The sequence below is a fragment of the Nuphar pumila genome, chromosome 7 (assembly GCF_984573655.1).
Source record: "Nuphar pumila chromosome 7, dmNupPumi1.hap1.1, whole genome shotgun sequence".
NCBI lineage: Eukaryota > Viridiplantae > Streptophyta > Magnoliopsida > Nymphaeales > Nymphaeaceae > Nuphar > Nuphar pumila.
The window spans coordinates 32,128,493-32,146,613 of NC_143255.1; the positions used below are offsets into that span (position 1 = coordinate 32,128,493).

General features: G+C 40.5%; 1 protein-coding gene across 6 annotated transcripts in view; it reads right to left on the reverse strand.

Annotated features, from left to right (window-relative positions):
• The window catches only part of LOC149831796 (uncharacterized), a 75,918-nt gene that overhangs the window by 36,409 nt on the left and 21,388 nt on the right, over positions 1-18,121 (reverse strand). For all 6 annotated transcript variants that reach the window (XM_090014136.1, XM_090014138.1, XM_090014139.1 and 3 more), the window contains 4 exons: positions 10,944-11,136; positions 10,751-10,869; positions 10,464-10,539; positions 10,179-10,238 (listed from right to left, as the gene is read on the reverse strand). In XM_090014136.1, the coding sequence (XP_089870262.1) occupies positions 10,179-10,238; positions 10,464-10,539; positions 10,751-10,869; positions 10,944-11,136 (448 nt within the window). The remainder of the gene's footprint in view (positions 1-10,178; positions 10,239-10,463; positions 10,540-10,750; positions 10,870-10,943; positions 11,137-18,121) is intronic.

Here is an 18,121-nt window from a genome sequence, read left to right on the forward strand (position 1 = left end):
TTGTATGGGGTTTTAAAGGAGGAAGTATATATGGAGCAACCTCCTGGGTATGCCGAGAAGGATCCCACTGCCTGGGTGTGCAAGCTAAGGAAATCTCTATATGGGTTGAAACATGCGTCTCGCTCTTGGTTTGAAAGTTTCTTCATGCAAATTCAAGGCTATGGTTTTAGAAGATGTTCTCTGGACCACTCACTCTTTATTTACCAGGAGACAGACATCGTTACACTTCTTATATATGTTGATGATATTGTGATCACTGAGAGTTCAGATAATCATGTGCAAAAAGTGAAGCGGTTTTTGATGAAAACTTTCAAGATGAAAGATTTAAGGGAGTTGAGGTACTTCCTTGGTGTGGAGGTTGACAGACAAGAAAACACATTGACACTCATGCAATAGAAGTACACTCTTGATCTTCTGGAAAGAGCCGGAATGACGAATTGCAAACCTGTCAACACTCCGAGTGTAGTACATCAAAGGCTGAGCTCTGAAGATGGCACCTTTGTATCAATCCTACAACGTATAGAAGTCTTGTAGTGATGCTGCAGTATTTGACTTTTACCAGACCTGATATAGTCTATGTTGTCAATCAGTTATCTCAGTTTATGCATGCTCCAACGGAAGGTCATATGGAAGTTGTGAAGCGTATTCTACGCTATTTGAAAGGAACTATAGGAGATGGACTTGTTTACCGCAAAAACGATAACCTACATACAGGACATGAACTCATCACTTATACAGACGCAGATTGGGCAGGGGATCCAGATGAGAGACGATCTGTCTCTGGATATTGTGTATAAATTGGACATAATTTAGTGTCTTGGAGCAATAGAAAACAAAAGGCAGTGGCACGATTGAGTACAAAGGCAAAATACAGGTCGATGGTCGCAGGTACAGCAGAAGTTACATGGATTAGACACTTATTGAGTGATCTTGGGAAGACAATTATTCGATCATTTCTTCTATGCAACAATCAAAGCGCAATCAATATTGCATGTAACCCTATTCAGCATAGCAGAACGAAGCATATTGAGATTGATAAACATTTTATATGGCAGAAAGTCGAGATGAGATAGAACTACGTCATGTTCGAACAGAAGATCAAGTGGCAGACTTGTTTACCAAGGGGTTAACAAGACGTCAATTTTGGCTATTGAAGAGCAAGTTGTACATGCTCCAAAACCACGTACAACTTGAGGGAGGGTGTTAAAATAGAGCATGCGTATGGATCTGGATCCAGATTCATACGCACGTCAATAAAATACGCACAATGTTGTTGACGTCTTGACGTCATTTTCATTAATGGTATTTATGTAATATCGTTCTATTGTAAAATTGCTTTTACTTTATAACGATTAGGGCTTGGAGGTTGTGCGTGCTTCAGCTGCCCCAACCATTGTGCATCTCTCTTCTCTCTTCTCTATTTTTCTATTTTCTGTGCAACTTGGACTGTGGTAAAGACTTCTCAAGACATCTCATACATATTACCACAAACCTTTTCCAATAAGGATCCTCTTGATGGTGGTAGCCCATAGATTATAATTTTTTCCATCAAATTTAATTGGCACTACCGTCACAACTTCCTTATCGGCCATGAAACCAAAATACACAAGACAAGAGAAATGTTTAATTGAAAAAATTTGCAGCTTCCTTTGGTGGAACGATCCTTATATGCATTCAAAGGATGATAAATCTCCAAGATAAGTGGTCGACATGCTTCCCAAGGCAAGTCCCGATCTTCACAACAATCAAATATGCATGAAGAAGAACCAAATATCACCAAGGAATCGATCTTGCTCTGATACCATGTCACAAAACAATATGATTCTTTAATGAGCCACTTATGGGCTAAAAACCCAACTCGAGAGATGACCACTTATAGGCCCAACACAAAGGGAATATCAAAATAGGCCACTTAAGGGCTGAAACTCGCAAAAAAAGCATCTTGTATTAGGAAAATTACCTTGAGAGAAGAATACATGGAGTGAGGGGGCACACCCCTATATATACAGCTTGAGAGGGCTCTATAGAGCCGTTGGGACCTACCCAATGGCTAGAAATATAGTTGTTGGGTGTTAAAATGTAAAACTGTACATATATGTATATATAATAATATTATATTATTATATATATATATATAAATACATTTTTAATTTCTTTCTTTTCTGTATTTTTTTTCCTTTATTTTTATTTTTTGTTTTTATGTCATCTAGTTCAGTTTGAACTAGAATGACTGTTGCTAGTCAAGTCCTGTCCAGACTTGACTAGCAATAGAGCTGTTGGACTGACACATTCCAACAGCTCTTAATAGAGCTGTTGGACTGTGCCCAACAGCTCTATTGAGTCCTCTTTCAGCTGTGTATATAAAGGGGTGCAGCCCCTCTTGTATTTTACTCCAATGCTTCTTAAGCAATTGGTTTTTCATATCAATAAAGAATACATTTTTTATTTTTATTTTGTTTCCAGTTATACCCTTTTTAAGGGTTATGCTTTAGTGTCATTCTTGACACTTGCTCTTGTTAATCAAAGCTCGTGTTTCGAAGATCCCCATTTCATTTCATGGTATCAAAGCCGCGGAAGTACTAAATCTTGAGGAAAAGCTGCCTCGGTTTCCGTGCCCGTTTGCAAAAGTGTTCGCCACTTGAAGAGAAGTGTTTTATCACTTCATTGGAGAAGATTTCACATCTTGTTGTATTGTTTTTTTTTTTTTTTCTTTCTTTCTCATTTTTCTTCTTGTTTCTCTTCTATCCCTATTCTTTCTCTCCTTGTAATCGATGGATGACAATGATAAAGTCACCATCATGCCTATGAAACTAAGCGATACGAACTATGTAACATGGGCTTCAATCATGAAGCACCATATATGGGGAAAAGGCTTATGGGGGATTGTGGATGGTTCCGATTCGGAACCTAAGCTATCTCTTACTAAAAAGGAGGGAGATAAAGAGGTCCCTCTATCGGAAGAAGAGAAAATCAAGGCTATTGCCTCATACGAGAAGAAATGGAAAGAATGGAGAATATCTCATGCGAAGATAATGTCATGGCTTATCAATAGCGTTGACATTAAAAAATGCTCAAGTCTTGCCAAATTTGATCATGCCGATAAGGCATGGGAATACCTTAAGAATATGTATTCCCTTAAAGATATTGCACACGTGTGCAACCTCCAAGAAAAAGTTCGAATGATGACACAAGGAGACAAAACTATTCGTGAATATTACAATGGGTTGTCCGAACTTTGGGAAGAACTTTCCCTTTTAGAACCAAAGTGGCATTGTGCCGAAGACATCGAGCTTCGTCAGAAACAACTCGATGCTGAACATTTTTACCAGTTTATCACTGGATTAAGGCCGGAATTTGAAACCACTAAATCGGCCCTACTTCACAGGGGAAAAATTCCTTCTATTGTTGAAACTATTGAAGAGTTAACAATGGAAGAAAATCGTCTCCGGAAAGGTTCTTTAAAAATTGAAGATGATTCTGTTTTAGCCGTGTCTAGACCAGGGAATCATGTTCGATCATATAGGCCTCCTCACTTTAACCGACAAAATGGTGACTATGATAAGAAGAAAGTTATTTGTCATCACTGTCATGAACCGGGACACTACAGGCCACAATGTCCCAAACTTAAGGAACTGAGAGAAAAAAGAGCTGCAATTGCTGGATCGGAGCCTAAAGATCAGGATGCACCAGTTTCCCTGGCCCAACTAATGGAGATTCTTCAGCCTCTCATCAAAGGTGCCTCTTCCTCATCTGAAGCTTCAACCGGCGCAGCAGCCTCATCTTTTTCTGATTTAGGTAAAATTTCTTGGCTTCTTGACTCTGGTGCATCTTTTCATATGACCCCAAATAATCAAAGTCTATCCAAATGTGTTAAAAATAAAACAAGTGTGTCAAAGGTCTTTACTGCTGATGGGACTTCTCTTGAAATAGAAGGAATAGGAGATTTTGAAAAAATTTATAAAACAAAAAAAATTTTTTATTCCAGAAATTAGACATGTTCCCAAATTAAATTTAAATCTTTTATCTGTATCTCAAATTTCTGATTATGGGTGTAATATTTCTTTTTCTTCTCATGGTTGTTGGGTACAGGATCGCCAGTCAGGCAAGCTGATTGGGGAAGGCCATAGAGAAGGAGGGCTCTATTACATGGATTTTTTGGAAATGCCGAAGAAAGCTTTTTGTTATAATATTCAAAAAATAGAGTTGGAACTGTGGCATAAGAGACTTGGTCACCCACATATAGCCAAAATCCAACATTTTCCAAATCTAGGGAAATTTTGTAACTCTGAATCATTTGATTGTAAAGATTGTATTCTCGGCAAAATGAAAAAATTACCATTTCAGAACAGAACCTTTTTCTCTTCAAGACCACTTGAATTAATACACTCGGATGTTTGGGGTCCTGCACCAGTAATTTCTAAAGGAGGATTTGTTTACTATGTTATTTTTGTCGATGATTTCTCCCGACATACGTGGATGTACTTTCTCAAACATAAGTCTGAAGTATTTTCATACTTTCAAACTTTTCATAATATGGTTAAAAACAAGTTTCAAAATGATATTACTATTTTTCGCACAGATTCAGGGGGAGAGTTTTTATCCACAGATTTTCAAAATTATCTTAAATTGCATGGCATCACACATCAAAGATCTTGTCCTTATACACCTCAACAAAATGGACTGGCAGAACGAAAACATCGCCATATTATAGAAACCACTAGAACTTTATTAATAGCAAATCAAGTCCCTAAAGACTTTTGGGCAGAAGCTGCCTTAACTGCCACCTATCTCATTAATAGGATGCCATCTTCTTCGTTACAAAATATCACTCCCATTGAAAAACTTATGAACATTTCTCCAGACTACTCTAGATTAAGAATATTTGGGTGCAAATGTTTCATATTTACTGACAAAAATGATAAACTTTCCCCTCGTGCGATTCCCTGTGCCTTTTTAGGATATGCTGAAAACCAGAAAGGTTATAGATGTTTTGACTTCAAAAATAATAAACTATATGTGTCTAGAAATGTTTCCTTTCTTGAAAAGGAGAGCTTCTTTGATTTTAGAAAATTAAAAGACGTCACTGAGTACTCCTTTTTGCTAGATCTAACATCAACATCTGATGAATATGACCTTGATTGTAACTTTGATGATGATCACAGAATTATTGATCTTAATGTTGAAAATGAAGAAGTTCATAGAGATACTAGTATTCAATATTCCAGGCGACAAGAGTCTAATACTCCATGTGCACTTGAGAAATATTCTAACATTCCAACTAGACAATCATCCCGAATCTCGAGGCCTCCAGAAAAGTTTGTATCATACGAGTCTTTCTCACCCACATATAGGGCAGTTATTGCATTAATTCACTCATATGAAGAACCATCCACATATTTTCAAGCAAAAAATGATATCAAATGGATAGAAGCCATGAAAGCTGAATTAGATGCACTTGAAAAGGCTTCTACATGGAATATTCAAGATCTTCCTCCAGGGAAGAAAACTATAGGATGTCGATGGGTTTATAAAATTAAAACCAAGAGTGATGGTACTCTTGAAAGATATAAAGCCCGTTTAGTAGCCAAAGGTTATGCCCAAGAATATGGGATTGATTATGAAGAAACCTTTGCTCCGGTGGCTCGTATGACTACTGTCCGAACCTTAATTGCCTTAGCTTCTATCAAAAAATGGTCTATTTTTCAAATGGATGTCAAAAATGCTTTTTTAAATGGAAAGCTAGTTGAAGAAGTATATATGGAACCCCCTCCTGGTCTAAGTATTCCTAAGGGTAAAGTCCTTCGCTTAGAAAAAGCTCTTTATGGACTTAAACAAGCACCAAAAGCTTGGTATGATAGGTTTAGTCGTGTTATGATTGATATTGGTTTTCAATTCTGTTTAACTGACACTGCTTTGTTTATTAAGAATTCTGATGCAGGGATCATTGTGCTTCTTCTCTATGTGGATGATATGATCATCACCGGAAGCGATAAACAGGGAGTTGCAACAATCAAAACACTTCTTAAATCTCATTTTGAAATGACTGATTTGGGCTTGTTGAGATATTTTTTAGGCATTGAAGTTGCTTATTCTCCTAGAGGATATTTATTATCTCAGACTAAATTTGCTTTTGATATTGTTTTCAGGTCTGGTATTACTGATGATAAGAAAGTTGACACTCCAGAAGTTGTTAATGTTAAAATGAAGATTGATGATGGAGAACTTCTTGCAGACCCTACTCCTTACAGACAGCTTGTCGGGGCACTTTCCTATCTATCCATTACCAGACCAGATATAGCACATGCTGTTCATACAGCAAGTCAATTTCAACATGCTCCTACTTCTGTTCATATGGGAGCAGTCATGCGTATTATCAGATACATCAAGTCCTCTCTTTCACGAGGACTTTTCTTATCTTCCTCCTCTTCTCTTGATTTAATTGCATATACTGATGCTGATTGGGGAGGTGATCCCAATAACAGACACTCAACCACTGGCTTTTGTGTCTTTTTAGGGGAATCATTAATCTCGTGGAGGTGTAAAAAGCAGCAGAAGGTATCTCTCTCATCCACCGAAGCTGAATACAGAGCCATGGCAACCACGACCATGGAAGTAGTTTGGCTCCGACGACTGCTTGCTGACATGGGAGTTGAAGCAACAAAGGCTTCACAAATGTGTTGTGACAACAAAAGTGCGATCTACATTGCCAGTAACAGAACATTCCACGAACGCACCAAACACATCGAAATGGATTGTCACTACGTCAGAGAGGAATATCTACACGGGATAATTGATCTGCCATATGTCACTTCAGAATATCAGTTAGCAGACTTCTTTACAAAGCCTCTCGCTGCTCCCCGATTTCACTTTCTCTTAGACAAACTTTCGCTCATTGTACCGTAAGTTTGAGGGGGAGTGTTAAAATGTAAAACTGTACATATATGTATATATAATAATATTATATTATTATATATATATATATAAATACATTTTTAATTTCTTTCTTTTCTGTATTTTTTTTCCTTTATTTTTATTTTTTGTTTTTATGTCATCTAGTTCAGTTTGAACTAGAATGACTGTTGCTAGTCAAGTCCTGTCCAGACTTGACTAGCAATAGAGCTGTTGGACTGACACATTCCAACAGCTCTTAATAGAGCTGTTGGACTGTGCCCAACAGCTCTATTGAGTCCTCTTTCAGCTGTGTATATAAAGGGGTGCAGCCCCTCTTGTATTTTACTCCAATGCTTCTTAAGCAATTGGTTTTTCATATCAATAAAGAATACATTTTTTATTTTTATTTTGTTTCCAGTTATACCCTTTTTAAGGGTTATGCTTTAGTGTCATTCTTGACACTTGCTCTTGTTAATCAAAGCTCGTGTTTCGAAGATCCCCATTTCATTTCAGTTGGGTAAGGTCCAACAAATCTATATATTGTTCCCCAAAAGCCCCTTACAACAACAACAACAACTACGCCTTCATCCCAAAACAATTGGGGTCAGCGATATGAACCAAAAAAGAAATTCATTTTGGGTCTTCCACATGAATCCTTTTCCTCCAATCATTTCTATCCAACGCCATGTCCTCGGTGAGGTTCAAAGCATTCATATCCTTTCCTATCATCTCCATCCAAGTCTTTCTAGGCCTACCCCGACCTCTTTTAACTAATATATTTTCCCATTTCTCCAACCTTCTAACTGGAGCATCATTAGGCCTTCGCCGAATATGTCCAAACCACCGTAAACGATTCTCTCGCATCTTATTTTCAATGGGTGCAACACCTACCTTCTTACGTATCTCTTCGTTCCGAATCTTATCTTTTATTGTATTTCCACACATCCATCTAAGCATCCGCATCTCAGCTACACTCATTTTTTGAATATGATGTCTCTTGGCAGCCCAACATTCCGTACCATATAGTAAAGCGGGTCTAATAGTCGTCCTATAAAACTTTCCCTTCAACCGCAATGGCATTCTACGATCGCACAGCACTCCAGTAGCACTTTTCCATTTCATCCACCCAACCTTTATCCTATGATTTACATCTCCATCAATTTCTCCATACTTTTGAATGATGGATCCCAAATATTTGAAATAATCATTCACCGGTATATCTTGCTCACCAAGCTTCACTACACTCCCATCACTACTTCGTTGCTTACTAAACCGACATTCCATATATTCAGTCTTACTCTTACTCAACTTAAAACCTCTAGCTTCCAATGTCTGTCTCCATAATTCTAACTTAGCATTAACCCCAGCTCTAGACTCATCAATCAAAACAATATCATCAGCAAACAACATACACCACGGTACATTTTCTTGAATTGATCTCGTAAGCTCATCCATCACTATCGCAAATAGGAAAGGGCTTAAAGCAGATCCTTGATGTAACCCAACCGTTATCGGAAAATTGGTTGTCACCCCTCCACAAGTGCGGACATTGGTTACTACTCCTTCATACATATCTTTAATTATACTAATGTACTTGAGAGAAACACCTTTCTTCATCATTGTCCACCAGAGAACGTCCCTAGGTACTCTATCGTATGCCTTCTCTAAATCAATAAAAACCATATGCAAATCTTTGTTCCTCTCTCTATATCTTTCAATAAGTTGTCTAAGAAGATGTATAGCTTCCATAGTTGATCTTCCAGGCATAAAACCAAATTGATTCTCCGATATCATGACAACCTTCCTCAACCTAGACTCAATCACCCTCTCCCAAAGTTTCATAGTATGACTCATGAGTTTTATACCACGATAGTTTGTGCAATCTTGTATATCACCCTTATTCTTATATAAAGGCACCAAAGTACTCTTCCTCCACTCATTAGGCATCTTATTTGTTCGCCAAATCAAGTTAAAAAGATTTGTCAACCATTCTAAACCTTTCTCTCCCAAGCATTTCCAAGCCTCGATAGGTATACCATCTGGGCCAACTGCCCTTCTTGATTTCCCCAAAAGCCCTTTAGGCTGGGAATATTTACAATGATTAAATAAAAAAGAAAAACAATAAAAAATACATTTATTGTGACTTTACATGTGAAAAGACAAAAATGCCCCTGAGATACATATGTTTATATTAACATAGATTTCACAACAGGTATATAAAGTGGGTACTTCAAGATGCCTAGTCTACCTGTGACAATGCTGCTACTTTTGGGTGTTTCTACAAAATACATATACATAAATGCATATATATATATGTGTGTGTGTGTGTGTGCATATACATATTCCTAGCCGTACCTGTGTCAGTGTATCCATACCCACATTGTACTATGTACCAGTACACTGTTGTAAGTATCGTACCATATCGTGGGCCTAATCGATATTATACACACCCATATCAAGATAAGAGTGTGTATCGTACCTTCATCAGATGTACCGTACGATACACCCCTTGTATCTGTGTATCGTATGATAGACCCCGATACAGGGTGTATCTTAAGATACACAATTAGTACATTTTATGCTGCACTCAATTCATTTTTTTTAAATATATAAGAAGACTCCTTAAGGTGAGTTTGTGTTCACTCCTAAAGAACTTGAGAGTGATTTATGGTTTGATTTCTTGCAAGAAGAAGTCTTCATTTTTTTTTTGAACTTGAAACAATTTGGTTATGTAAAATTTTTAAGTATTGAGAAACACTTGGGGATTTTGTTTTTGTTTATGTCAACATGCATTGTTATGGATCTTATGACTTGTTAGCTTAGTGTTGTTTATTATTTCACCATTTACATTTTTTTTATGAGATACGCATGCCATTTATAGCAGCTCATGGAGACATAAATGCTTCATATGTGATTTTATGATTGTATTTTGTGCAATTCATCATTGTTTCATGCGATATGATTTTTTTAGAATTTTTGCTAATTTTTGTATTTTTTGGAAAATTTTATTAAAAAATTATGATATTTACGATATGATACGATACGGTATTACTTTGGGCCCGACCGATACGGGTGACGATACAATACTTACAACCTTGGGTGGAACAACTAAATGGCGTGCAGATGTAGCAATATAAATGGACTTTCAGTTTATGCTTGAAGCTTCATTATTCGCTTGAACACAGTTCAAGTCAGAATCATGTACAGAATCTGTCATGTACAAGCAGGAATTATTTTCAACCAGTTTAAAGTCTTCTAAATATGGGTCCCCAAAGATGTAGCATTACCTCATTCAAAAGATTTTTCACAGCAGTGACATCATTGCTCTTGATCGCTTCTCTTAAACCCTGATAGGGAAAAACACGTGAAGAAAGGAAATCAATAAATCAGCAGAATAGACATAAGATGCAGGTTATATTTATGTTTACATCCTTTCTTTAAAAGCATAAATTACACATACAAGGTTGATGGACAATAATGGCTGTCCCTGGCTTCAGTTGCTTCGACTGACCACGTAGCTAAGGTCAAGGATTCAAGCCAGTACAGAACAAAGGGAGAACAAAAGAACTTACCTCTCCATCTTTTTCATAATTACGGTGAGGTTTGTCGAAGTCTCCATTGGCTGATTGCCCAAGCGAAAAAAATAAACTGCAAATGTTTAGGCAAGTTACCAGAAGAGAATCTCAAAAAACACCAACTAATTTTCATAGATCATCCAAAACCTTTGCAGTTCATCCATGCATATATTTGACTTCAAAAGGGGGAAAAGAAAAACTTAATGGACCATCCAAAGAAATAGACTTCCAGTGTCAATTTGCCAGGTGCATGAGAAATAGAAATTTGCATGGGGTTCCATTACCTTGGCTTTCTCACTGAAGCAGTTACATCTTTGGAAGCTGAATCAATGGATTGCTTTACAGAAATGGGCTTCTTTGGTCTTGGGGTAGGCTGAGCTGTAGGGTTGATATTAGGATGTTCCTGTGAGAGACAGTTCTCTTTGAGAAGTAGAGAAAAGAAGACATATTCGGGATATGCAAATAAATCATAAAGACCTGTCTTGGAGCTGTATCAGAAACTGAAACTTCACAAATGCAAAGAGGCATTCCACATTTGCAATCTGGGATTGATGTCGAGGACTGTGTAACTACTGTTTCAGCTGGCACAGAATCATCGTCGTTGATATCCAAATTTGAAAATTTATTGGATGTGGCATCAATGACTTTGCTTGATTCAACTTTTTTCGACCTAAAACCATTGAAGAGAGAACATCAGCCTCACATGTAATAAAAGAAGGCTTTTCAAAAAGAAACAGGGAACCAGCTAACTATAAAAATTGAAGGCATCAAATTGTTTACTTTGAGATCTTTCAAGTTATCCAAAAAATCATCAGCTGAGACAAATACTCTATCCCAGCCACATGAACTTATATTTTGTTGCCAACCTTTTGTTGACCACTGACCAGCATTTTGCAGCAAAAAATAGTGTGACCCTTACAATTTATTGCAAAATTGCTCCTTCAATTAAGTGGACACCAGCAAATCACACAATACGTAACTAGATTGACTAACCTAAATGTATCCTGCACCAATTCTACCAATGGTTTCTTCATCGTAAAAAGATGCTTGATATACACAAAGGAAAGTTTTTAAAACCAATTCAATGTTTCAGTTAAGGCATCATTTGGGAGCTAGCAGTTGGATGGGAATTGAAGATTTGAGTTGGAGTTCGTTCAAACTTCAAACTGCAGGGGTGGTGGTTGTTTAGGAAAAAGTTGAGGAAGTAATTTATGGAATGAGACACCTACCCAATTGTGTTTGCACCATAGTTGCATTTGCACTCAATACACCCTAGTGCATTGCATATAAAGCGTATCAGTAACAGATACCAGTACAAAACTTGTTTCTGAAACCATAAAGATAAGTATCAAATGTTCAAGAAACTCGTCCCAGTTACTAGGGAAACTCGTTTCTGTTACATTATAAATGAGTATGAAACTCGTTTCTATCAATATCTCTACAAAAAAATATCAGTCAGTACACATTATTTTTATCAAAACTTTTAAATATTATAATTTATAAACAAATTATAATACAATAACTATTCATTAAATATGCATGTTTAACTATTTTAATTTATAATTATCTTTATGAAAATATATATTTCGTTTAAATTTTTAGAAACTCTTACCAATTCCAGAACCCATATCATGCTTATTAGAAACTTGTATCAAAACTTCTTGGAGCCATATCAACATGTATTTCAAATAAACATGTACTGAAACTTTTAAACCCACGTGTACCAGTACCCATACCCATTTCTAGCCAACTACAGTTTGCACCTAAAACCAAAATTGACAGCTGTCACCTATTCGAGGAACTAGTAGTTTTTCATTTTTTCAAATCCATAAACTCCATCGGTAGTCCAACTCCCAGACAAAGACTTATTTATTTGCTTTCTTTTATATTTGATTTTTTCTGCACCACAATGCTTAAATCTGCCTCTCTCATTTTACTTTATTTTATTTAACAGAAATCATGCCCTAATTGTAAGAACTACAAAAAAAAATTAATTGATATGGGCCGGACCCGAGGCCACCGCCCCTCGCTGTCATTAAAAGACAGTGAGGCAGGCAGGGGGAGGGTTACGAAACCCCCCTCACCGCCTCTTGCCCTCTCGTCTCTCTCCCTTACCCTCTCGCTCTCTGCAATTTCTCTCTCACTCTCTCGTCCCCGACTCTCTCCCTCACCCACCCTCTCGTCTCCCTCTGTCTCTCCGTTTCTCTCTCTCTCGCTCGTCCACTGTCACCGACATAGGCGACCCCGACAACCCGCGGCCACCAGCGACAAGCTTCCTCCGACCCCCCGCCGCTTCCTCTTCTCCCCTCTTTTCCTTTCCTTCTCACCTTTCGTCTCTCCCTCTCTTTCCCCCTCGTTTCTCGGTTACGCACGGAGGGGAGGGCTGAGCCACCTCCCTGCTGCCCTAGGTTGCAGGGGAGGGGTAAAGCCCCCTCCCTGCGAGCCCTTTTAGCGAGGGAGGGGTGGAGCCCCTCCCTGTGTCGTGCAGGGTACAGAAGGGGCCGATTCCCCTCCCGATGCCCTTCTGGCTGCAGGGGAGGGGCTGAGCCCCCTCCCTGCTTCCGTTACTGTAGGGGAGAGGCTAAGCCCCCTCCCTGCTTCTATCACGGCAGGGAAGGGGCCGAGCCCCTCCCTACTCCTTTTGCGGCAGGGGAGGGGTCGAGCCCCTCCTCCTTGCCCCTCTTTGTTGTTCCAGCAGGGGTCATCGTCCCCTGCCCTGTTTATTTCAGCAGGGGCTGCAGGCCTTTGCCTCTTTTTTATTGTTCTAGCAGGGGCCATCGGCTCCAGCCCTTTTAGTTGTTCTAGCAGAGGCCATCAGCCCCTGCCCTTTTTGCTTGCCAGCAGGGGTCGATGTCCCCCTGCCCTTTGTGCACAAGCCTATACCCTTAGCAGACAGGCTCGGGTAATCTTCGGAAACTACATCGTGATGGGGATAGATCATTGTAATTGTTGGTCTTCAACGAAGAATTCCTAGTAAGCAAAAGTCATCAGCTCGCTTTGGCTACATCACTCTTTTGGCAGCAAGGGTCATTTGGCCCTGCCCCATCCTTTTTTCGAGTCAATTGGGACGGTTGGCCCCAGCCCTATGTATCAGAGAAGTCGAGTCTTCTTCTTGCTTTTGCTTTTGTCTGAGTTGTATGTTAATATCGCATATTTGCAGCTACGACGGATCTCACTCGCGCTCCGCGACCCAAGCCGTCAATCGTGTACATCCGCAGACGCCAGCAAGCTCGTAACTCTCCAAGGTAAGGGAAGATTGTACGGAAGACTTGGATAATTGAATTAAGTTCAATTAAACTAAAAATGATCATTAAATGAATATATATATATATACAAATATATATATTTATACGAGTATGCACTTCACTGAAGGACGCAGTTTTGCGATCCTTGCCCTTTACCTTCTATCAGTTTTTACTTGTCGTCGCGCATCGCGTCGAGATCTTGCGTTGCACTCCTGCTTACAGTTTTTACTTGCCGTCACGCATCGCATCGAGGTTTAGCATTGCACTTCTGTTTACCGCCTTTACCTTGCCGTCGCGCTCTGCGCCTAGGCTCTTGCTTTTGCATATGTGTTGGTATTGCCTTGCTATTGCAAATGACGTGTAGGTTCTTGCTCTTTGCGTATGCCTAAAAGGCATCCTCATGGAGGATGCAAGGGGCATTTACCACTCTCTCTTTTGCGACGAGAGTTGAGTTGGGAGCTAGTGTTACATCCTCGTCTAAGAAGAGATCCACCTTGCAAGGATCCTGACTCTTCGAGTATGTAGTCCTGCAGACGAATTGGGGTTCAAGCGAACTACTTAGCAGGGGTTCTGTTGAGAAACTTGTATCCCGTCTATCGAGGCCGGTATCGAGTCATGCGAGGCATGTAGATACCCCGATAGCGAAGGAGGTTGTAGAAAATCGCATGGATAATGTTGGTACAAGGTACTGTTGTTTCAAAAGATAGAGTAAAGTTGATAAACATTACATCTTTGTGAAACACTCCTGTTGAGGCTTCTATTGAGGAGTTATACCCCCTTCATCCTAGAGTACTTGTGACTGTGCACGACACATCTAGTACTGCAATGATCGGATGAGACGGTCGTGCGACCTCGAATAGTGCTAAATGCACAATGCTGTAATCACATAAAATGGCCTCACATTCGCCTTCACAGACAAGATACTCAAGTGGGTTAAAGACCACAGCATAGAATGGGTCGTTAGTTAAACAACCCCTAACGCACCCATTCGCTTCTTGTTGTCTGTCAAGGGAGAGGATAGAGCGGTACAAAAACTCCAATGGACAGGTTGTTGACAACCACCTTACGGGCAATGATCCGGTCTCCCCAGTCATTGGAGTTAGGGGAAAGGGGTTATAATAGTTAGCTCAATCACTTCTGCAGAAGTTGGATGCATCCGTGGCACTGCTTTTCAGCCTTTGGACAATCCTCTCTCGGCTAAAGTTGTCCCTTTAGGAGCGGACTCAACTAGCTATTCGGGTTATTCAAATTACATAGAATAACAAATGCCCGAACTAGTCTCAGTTGTTTTTACGTTTTGCCTGCGCGTACCAGCAGGCCAGTAATATTGAAACATAAAATCTGTTCACACTGGTTGTTGGGTCGTGAGACTCGCTTGCACTACTTATTCGCATGCACTACTTACGTGTTTGCACTATTTACCTGCGTGCATTGCTTACCTGTTTAACTGCATATATGTTTTAAATTGCGTAACCTACTGAATTAAATGTACATAATTCAAATTCCTGTAGTCTCTCTTGTGCACCTACTAGTTTTTCGCGAAACTAACTCATTCTATGGGTACAAGTGATGATTAGGTACACCACAGGCGATGGCGCGATAGCAAGACGACTCCAAGACGTTCTTCTTCCTACTCTTAGCTCGCGTCCTGGATGTTTGGGGTTTTGTAACGGATTTTCCTTGAGATATCTGAATTTTGTACTATTTGGAGAACTTCTTAAATGAAAGTTGTTTTTCCAAGTGTTTGTAAGTAGCATGGGTTGTGCGCTTTGGTTCTTTTAGCTAACACGCCTAAAGTTGTCAGCTTGCCTTTTTTAAATTAGCAAAAGAATAGTCTTCCGCTGATTTCATAAACCATCTTTGAGATAAAGAGATTTCTTTTTAGTCCCTTGTTTGTTTTTTTGAAAGGTTTACAAGTTTGAAATTTTGGAGTGTTACAACTTGGTATCAGAGCTAAGGGAAGCAAGGATTCTTGACCATTGAGCATCCGCATCGCGCTGTGAGTATATCTTTCCTCTTGTTTAGTAAGTGTATTTTGCATTGTTAAGCTAAGTGGCTTGACACGTTTTACTTATGTACCAGCATTCCTAGGTTTTCGTAAACTACTCGTGTTAAACATGAATAATACTTATGTTTTTGGCTTATTTCGAGCTTCTTGAAATTTCTAATTATTGGTATTCCTTGTTTACTCCAAGGATGACAAGGAACTCAAATGAAGGGTCTGCTGACGAATGGTCAGATCAGCGGGGATTCGTGATGGATTCCCTAAGTTCCTTGACAGCGGCTATGCGAGACCAGATTCGTTCCCAAAGGAAACCAGTGCCCGTTCCTGAGCCGATCCAGCATACCGCAGTGACATATGAGAAATTTCTAAAGCTTGACCCCCCGACTTTCGACGGCAAGCTCGACCCAGACATGGCTGATAACTGGGTGAAGGAGGTGGAACGAGTGTTCGAGGTCTTGTCAGTGCTTGATGACAAGAAGACGCTATTCGGGACCTTCAGGCTGAAGGAGAATGCCCGCAATTGGTGGGACATGGCTCGGAGTGTGCAGTTTCTGGGAATTTCGCTCATTCTTTTGGAAGCTTTAAGAAAGGCTTTCTTGGAGAACTACTTCTCGTCTCATGCGAGGGAGAAGAAGAAGGTAGAGTTCTTGAAGCTCAACCAGGGTAATTCGAGTTTGACGGATTATATCGCCAAATTCCAGAGCTTGGAACCCTACTGCCCCAACCTGTTCGCGGATGATCGCGAGCGAGCAAGAAAGTTTGTTCGGGGGCTGAAGGAGAGACTCATGTATCAGGTCCTAACCAACATGCCCTCGACCTTCTCTGCGGCAATTGCTGTCGCCACCCTCCTGAGTGAAGCTTGAGAGCGTACTAAGAGTACTCAGGGCAGGAGGCCACCCGCTACGGGTGGTGAGCCGAAGACACCTTCCGGTGACCCAGGCAAACGACCGTTCTTTCCTGTAAAGAGCGAAGGAAGAAGGAAACGATATTCTCCTTCGAAGCGTCAGCAGCCTCAGAGCAACCCTCCAGCCAGTCAGTACGCTGGCAACGTATGCCCCAGATGCCAGCGATCTCACTTTGGGCAGGCGTGCCCACTCGACACAGGCGGATGCCTCTATTGTGCCAAGATGGGCCACTACGCCCGTAATTGCCGCAAAAAGGCGGCTGACGATTCCAGGCAGACCATCGGAGCACCTCTGCTCCCTCGGCCACCACAGCCGCAACAACAGTATCAGACGCCACAACCGCAGGCGAGCGGTCAGAGGGCGCCGGGACGCGTCTACTCAGCCAAGGCCGAGCAGTTGACCAAGGGCGACCTAGTGTAAGGTACACTTTTTGTCGCTAACCAAGCGACTTTTGTGTTTTTTGATTATGGTGCCACACACTCTTTTATTTCAGTAAATTTTGCTGAGTTTTTGCACATACCTGTAAAACCCTTGCATAATACCCTTGAAGTGTATAACCCGATTGGGAAAAACACCATTTGTGCAGCCTACGTACCAGAGTTGGATGTAGTCTTGGCAGATCGACATTTACCGGCTTGTGCTATCCGGCTAGTGATACAGAATTTGACGTCATCCTGAGCATGGATTGGCTGCACAAGTATCATGCCAAGATTGTTTGCCGAGATAGCAGGATTGTCTTATCTCCACCAGGAATGCCCAAGATGGAATTCAAGATCGTGAAACTCGTTCGAGCGAGCAAATTGATTTCGTCACTGAAGACGCAGAGCTACCTGAGGAAGGGATGCATTGCCTTTTTGGTTAGTGTCATCCAGTCTGAGCCGACGCGAGTCCCGATGGGAGACTAGGAGGTTGTTCGAGATTTTCCAGACGTCTTCCCGAAGGAATTGTCGGGCCTTCCTCCACCTCGAGAGGTGCAGTTCGACATCGAGTTGCTGCCGGGTACTACGCCAATTTCTAAGGCTCCATATCGGATGGCACCAGTCGAGCTCGAAGAGCTCAAGAAGCAGTTGCAGGAGTTGATAGATCAGGGATTCATCCGCCCCAGTGTCTCGCCATGGGGAGCTTCTGTCTTGTTCGTAAAAAAGAATGACGGATCATTGCGGTTGTGCATCGATTATCATATGCTTAACCATGCGACAATAAAGAATAAGTACCCATTGCCACACATTGAGGATCTGTTCGACCAGTTGCAGAGGGCCAAGATCTTCTCAAAGATTGACCTTAGGTTTGGGTACCATCAACTTAGAATTAAGGGAGATGATATCTCCAAGACGGCCTTTCAGACCAGGTACGGGCATTACGAATTTACGGTCATGCCCTTCGGACTCACTAACGCTCCTGCAGCGTTTATGGATCTCATGAATAGGGTGTTCAAACCTTTCTTGGACACCTTCGTGATCGTGTTCATCAACGACATTCTGGTGTATTCTGATAGCTGGG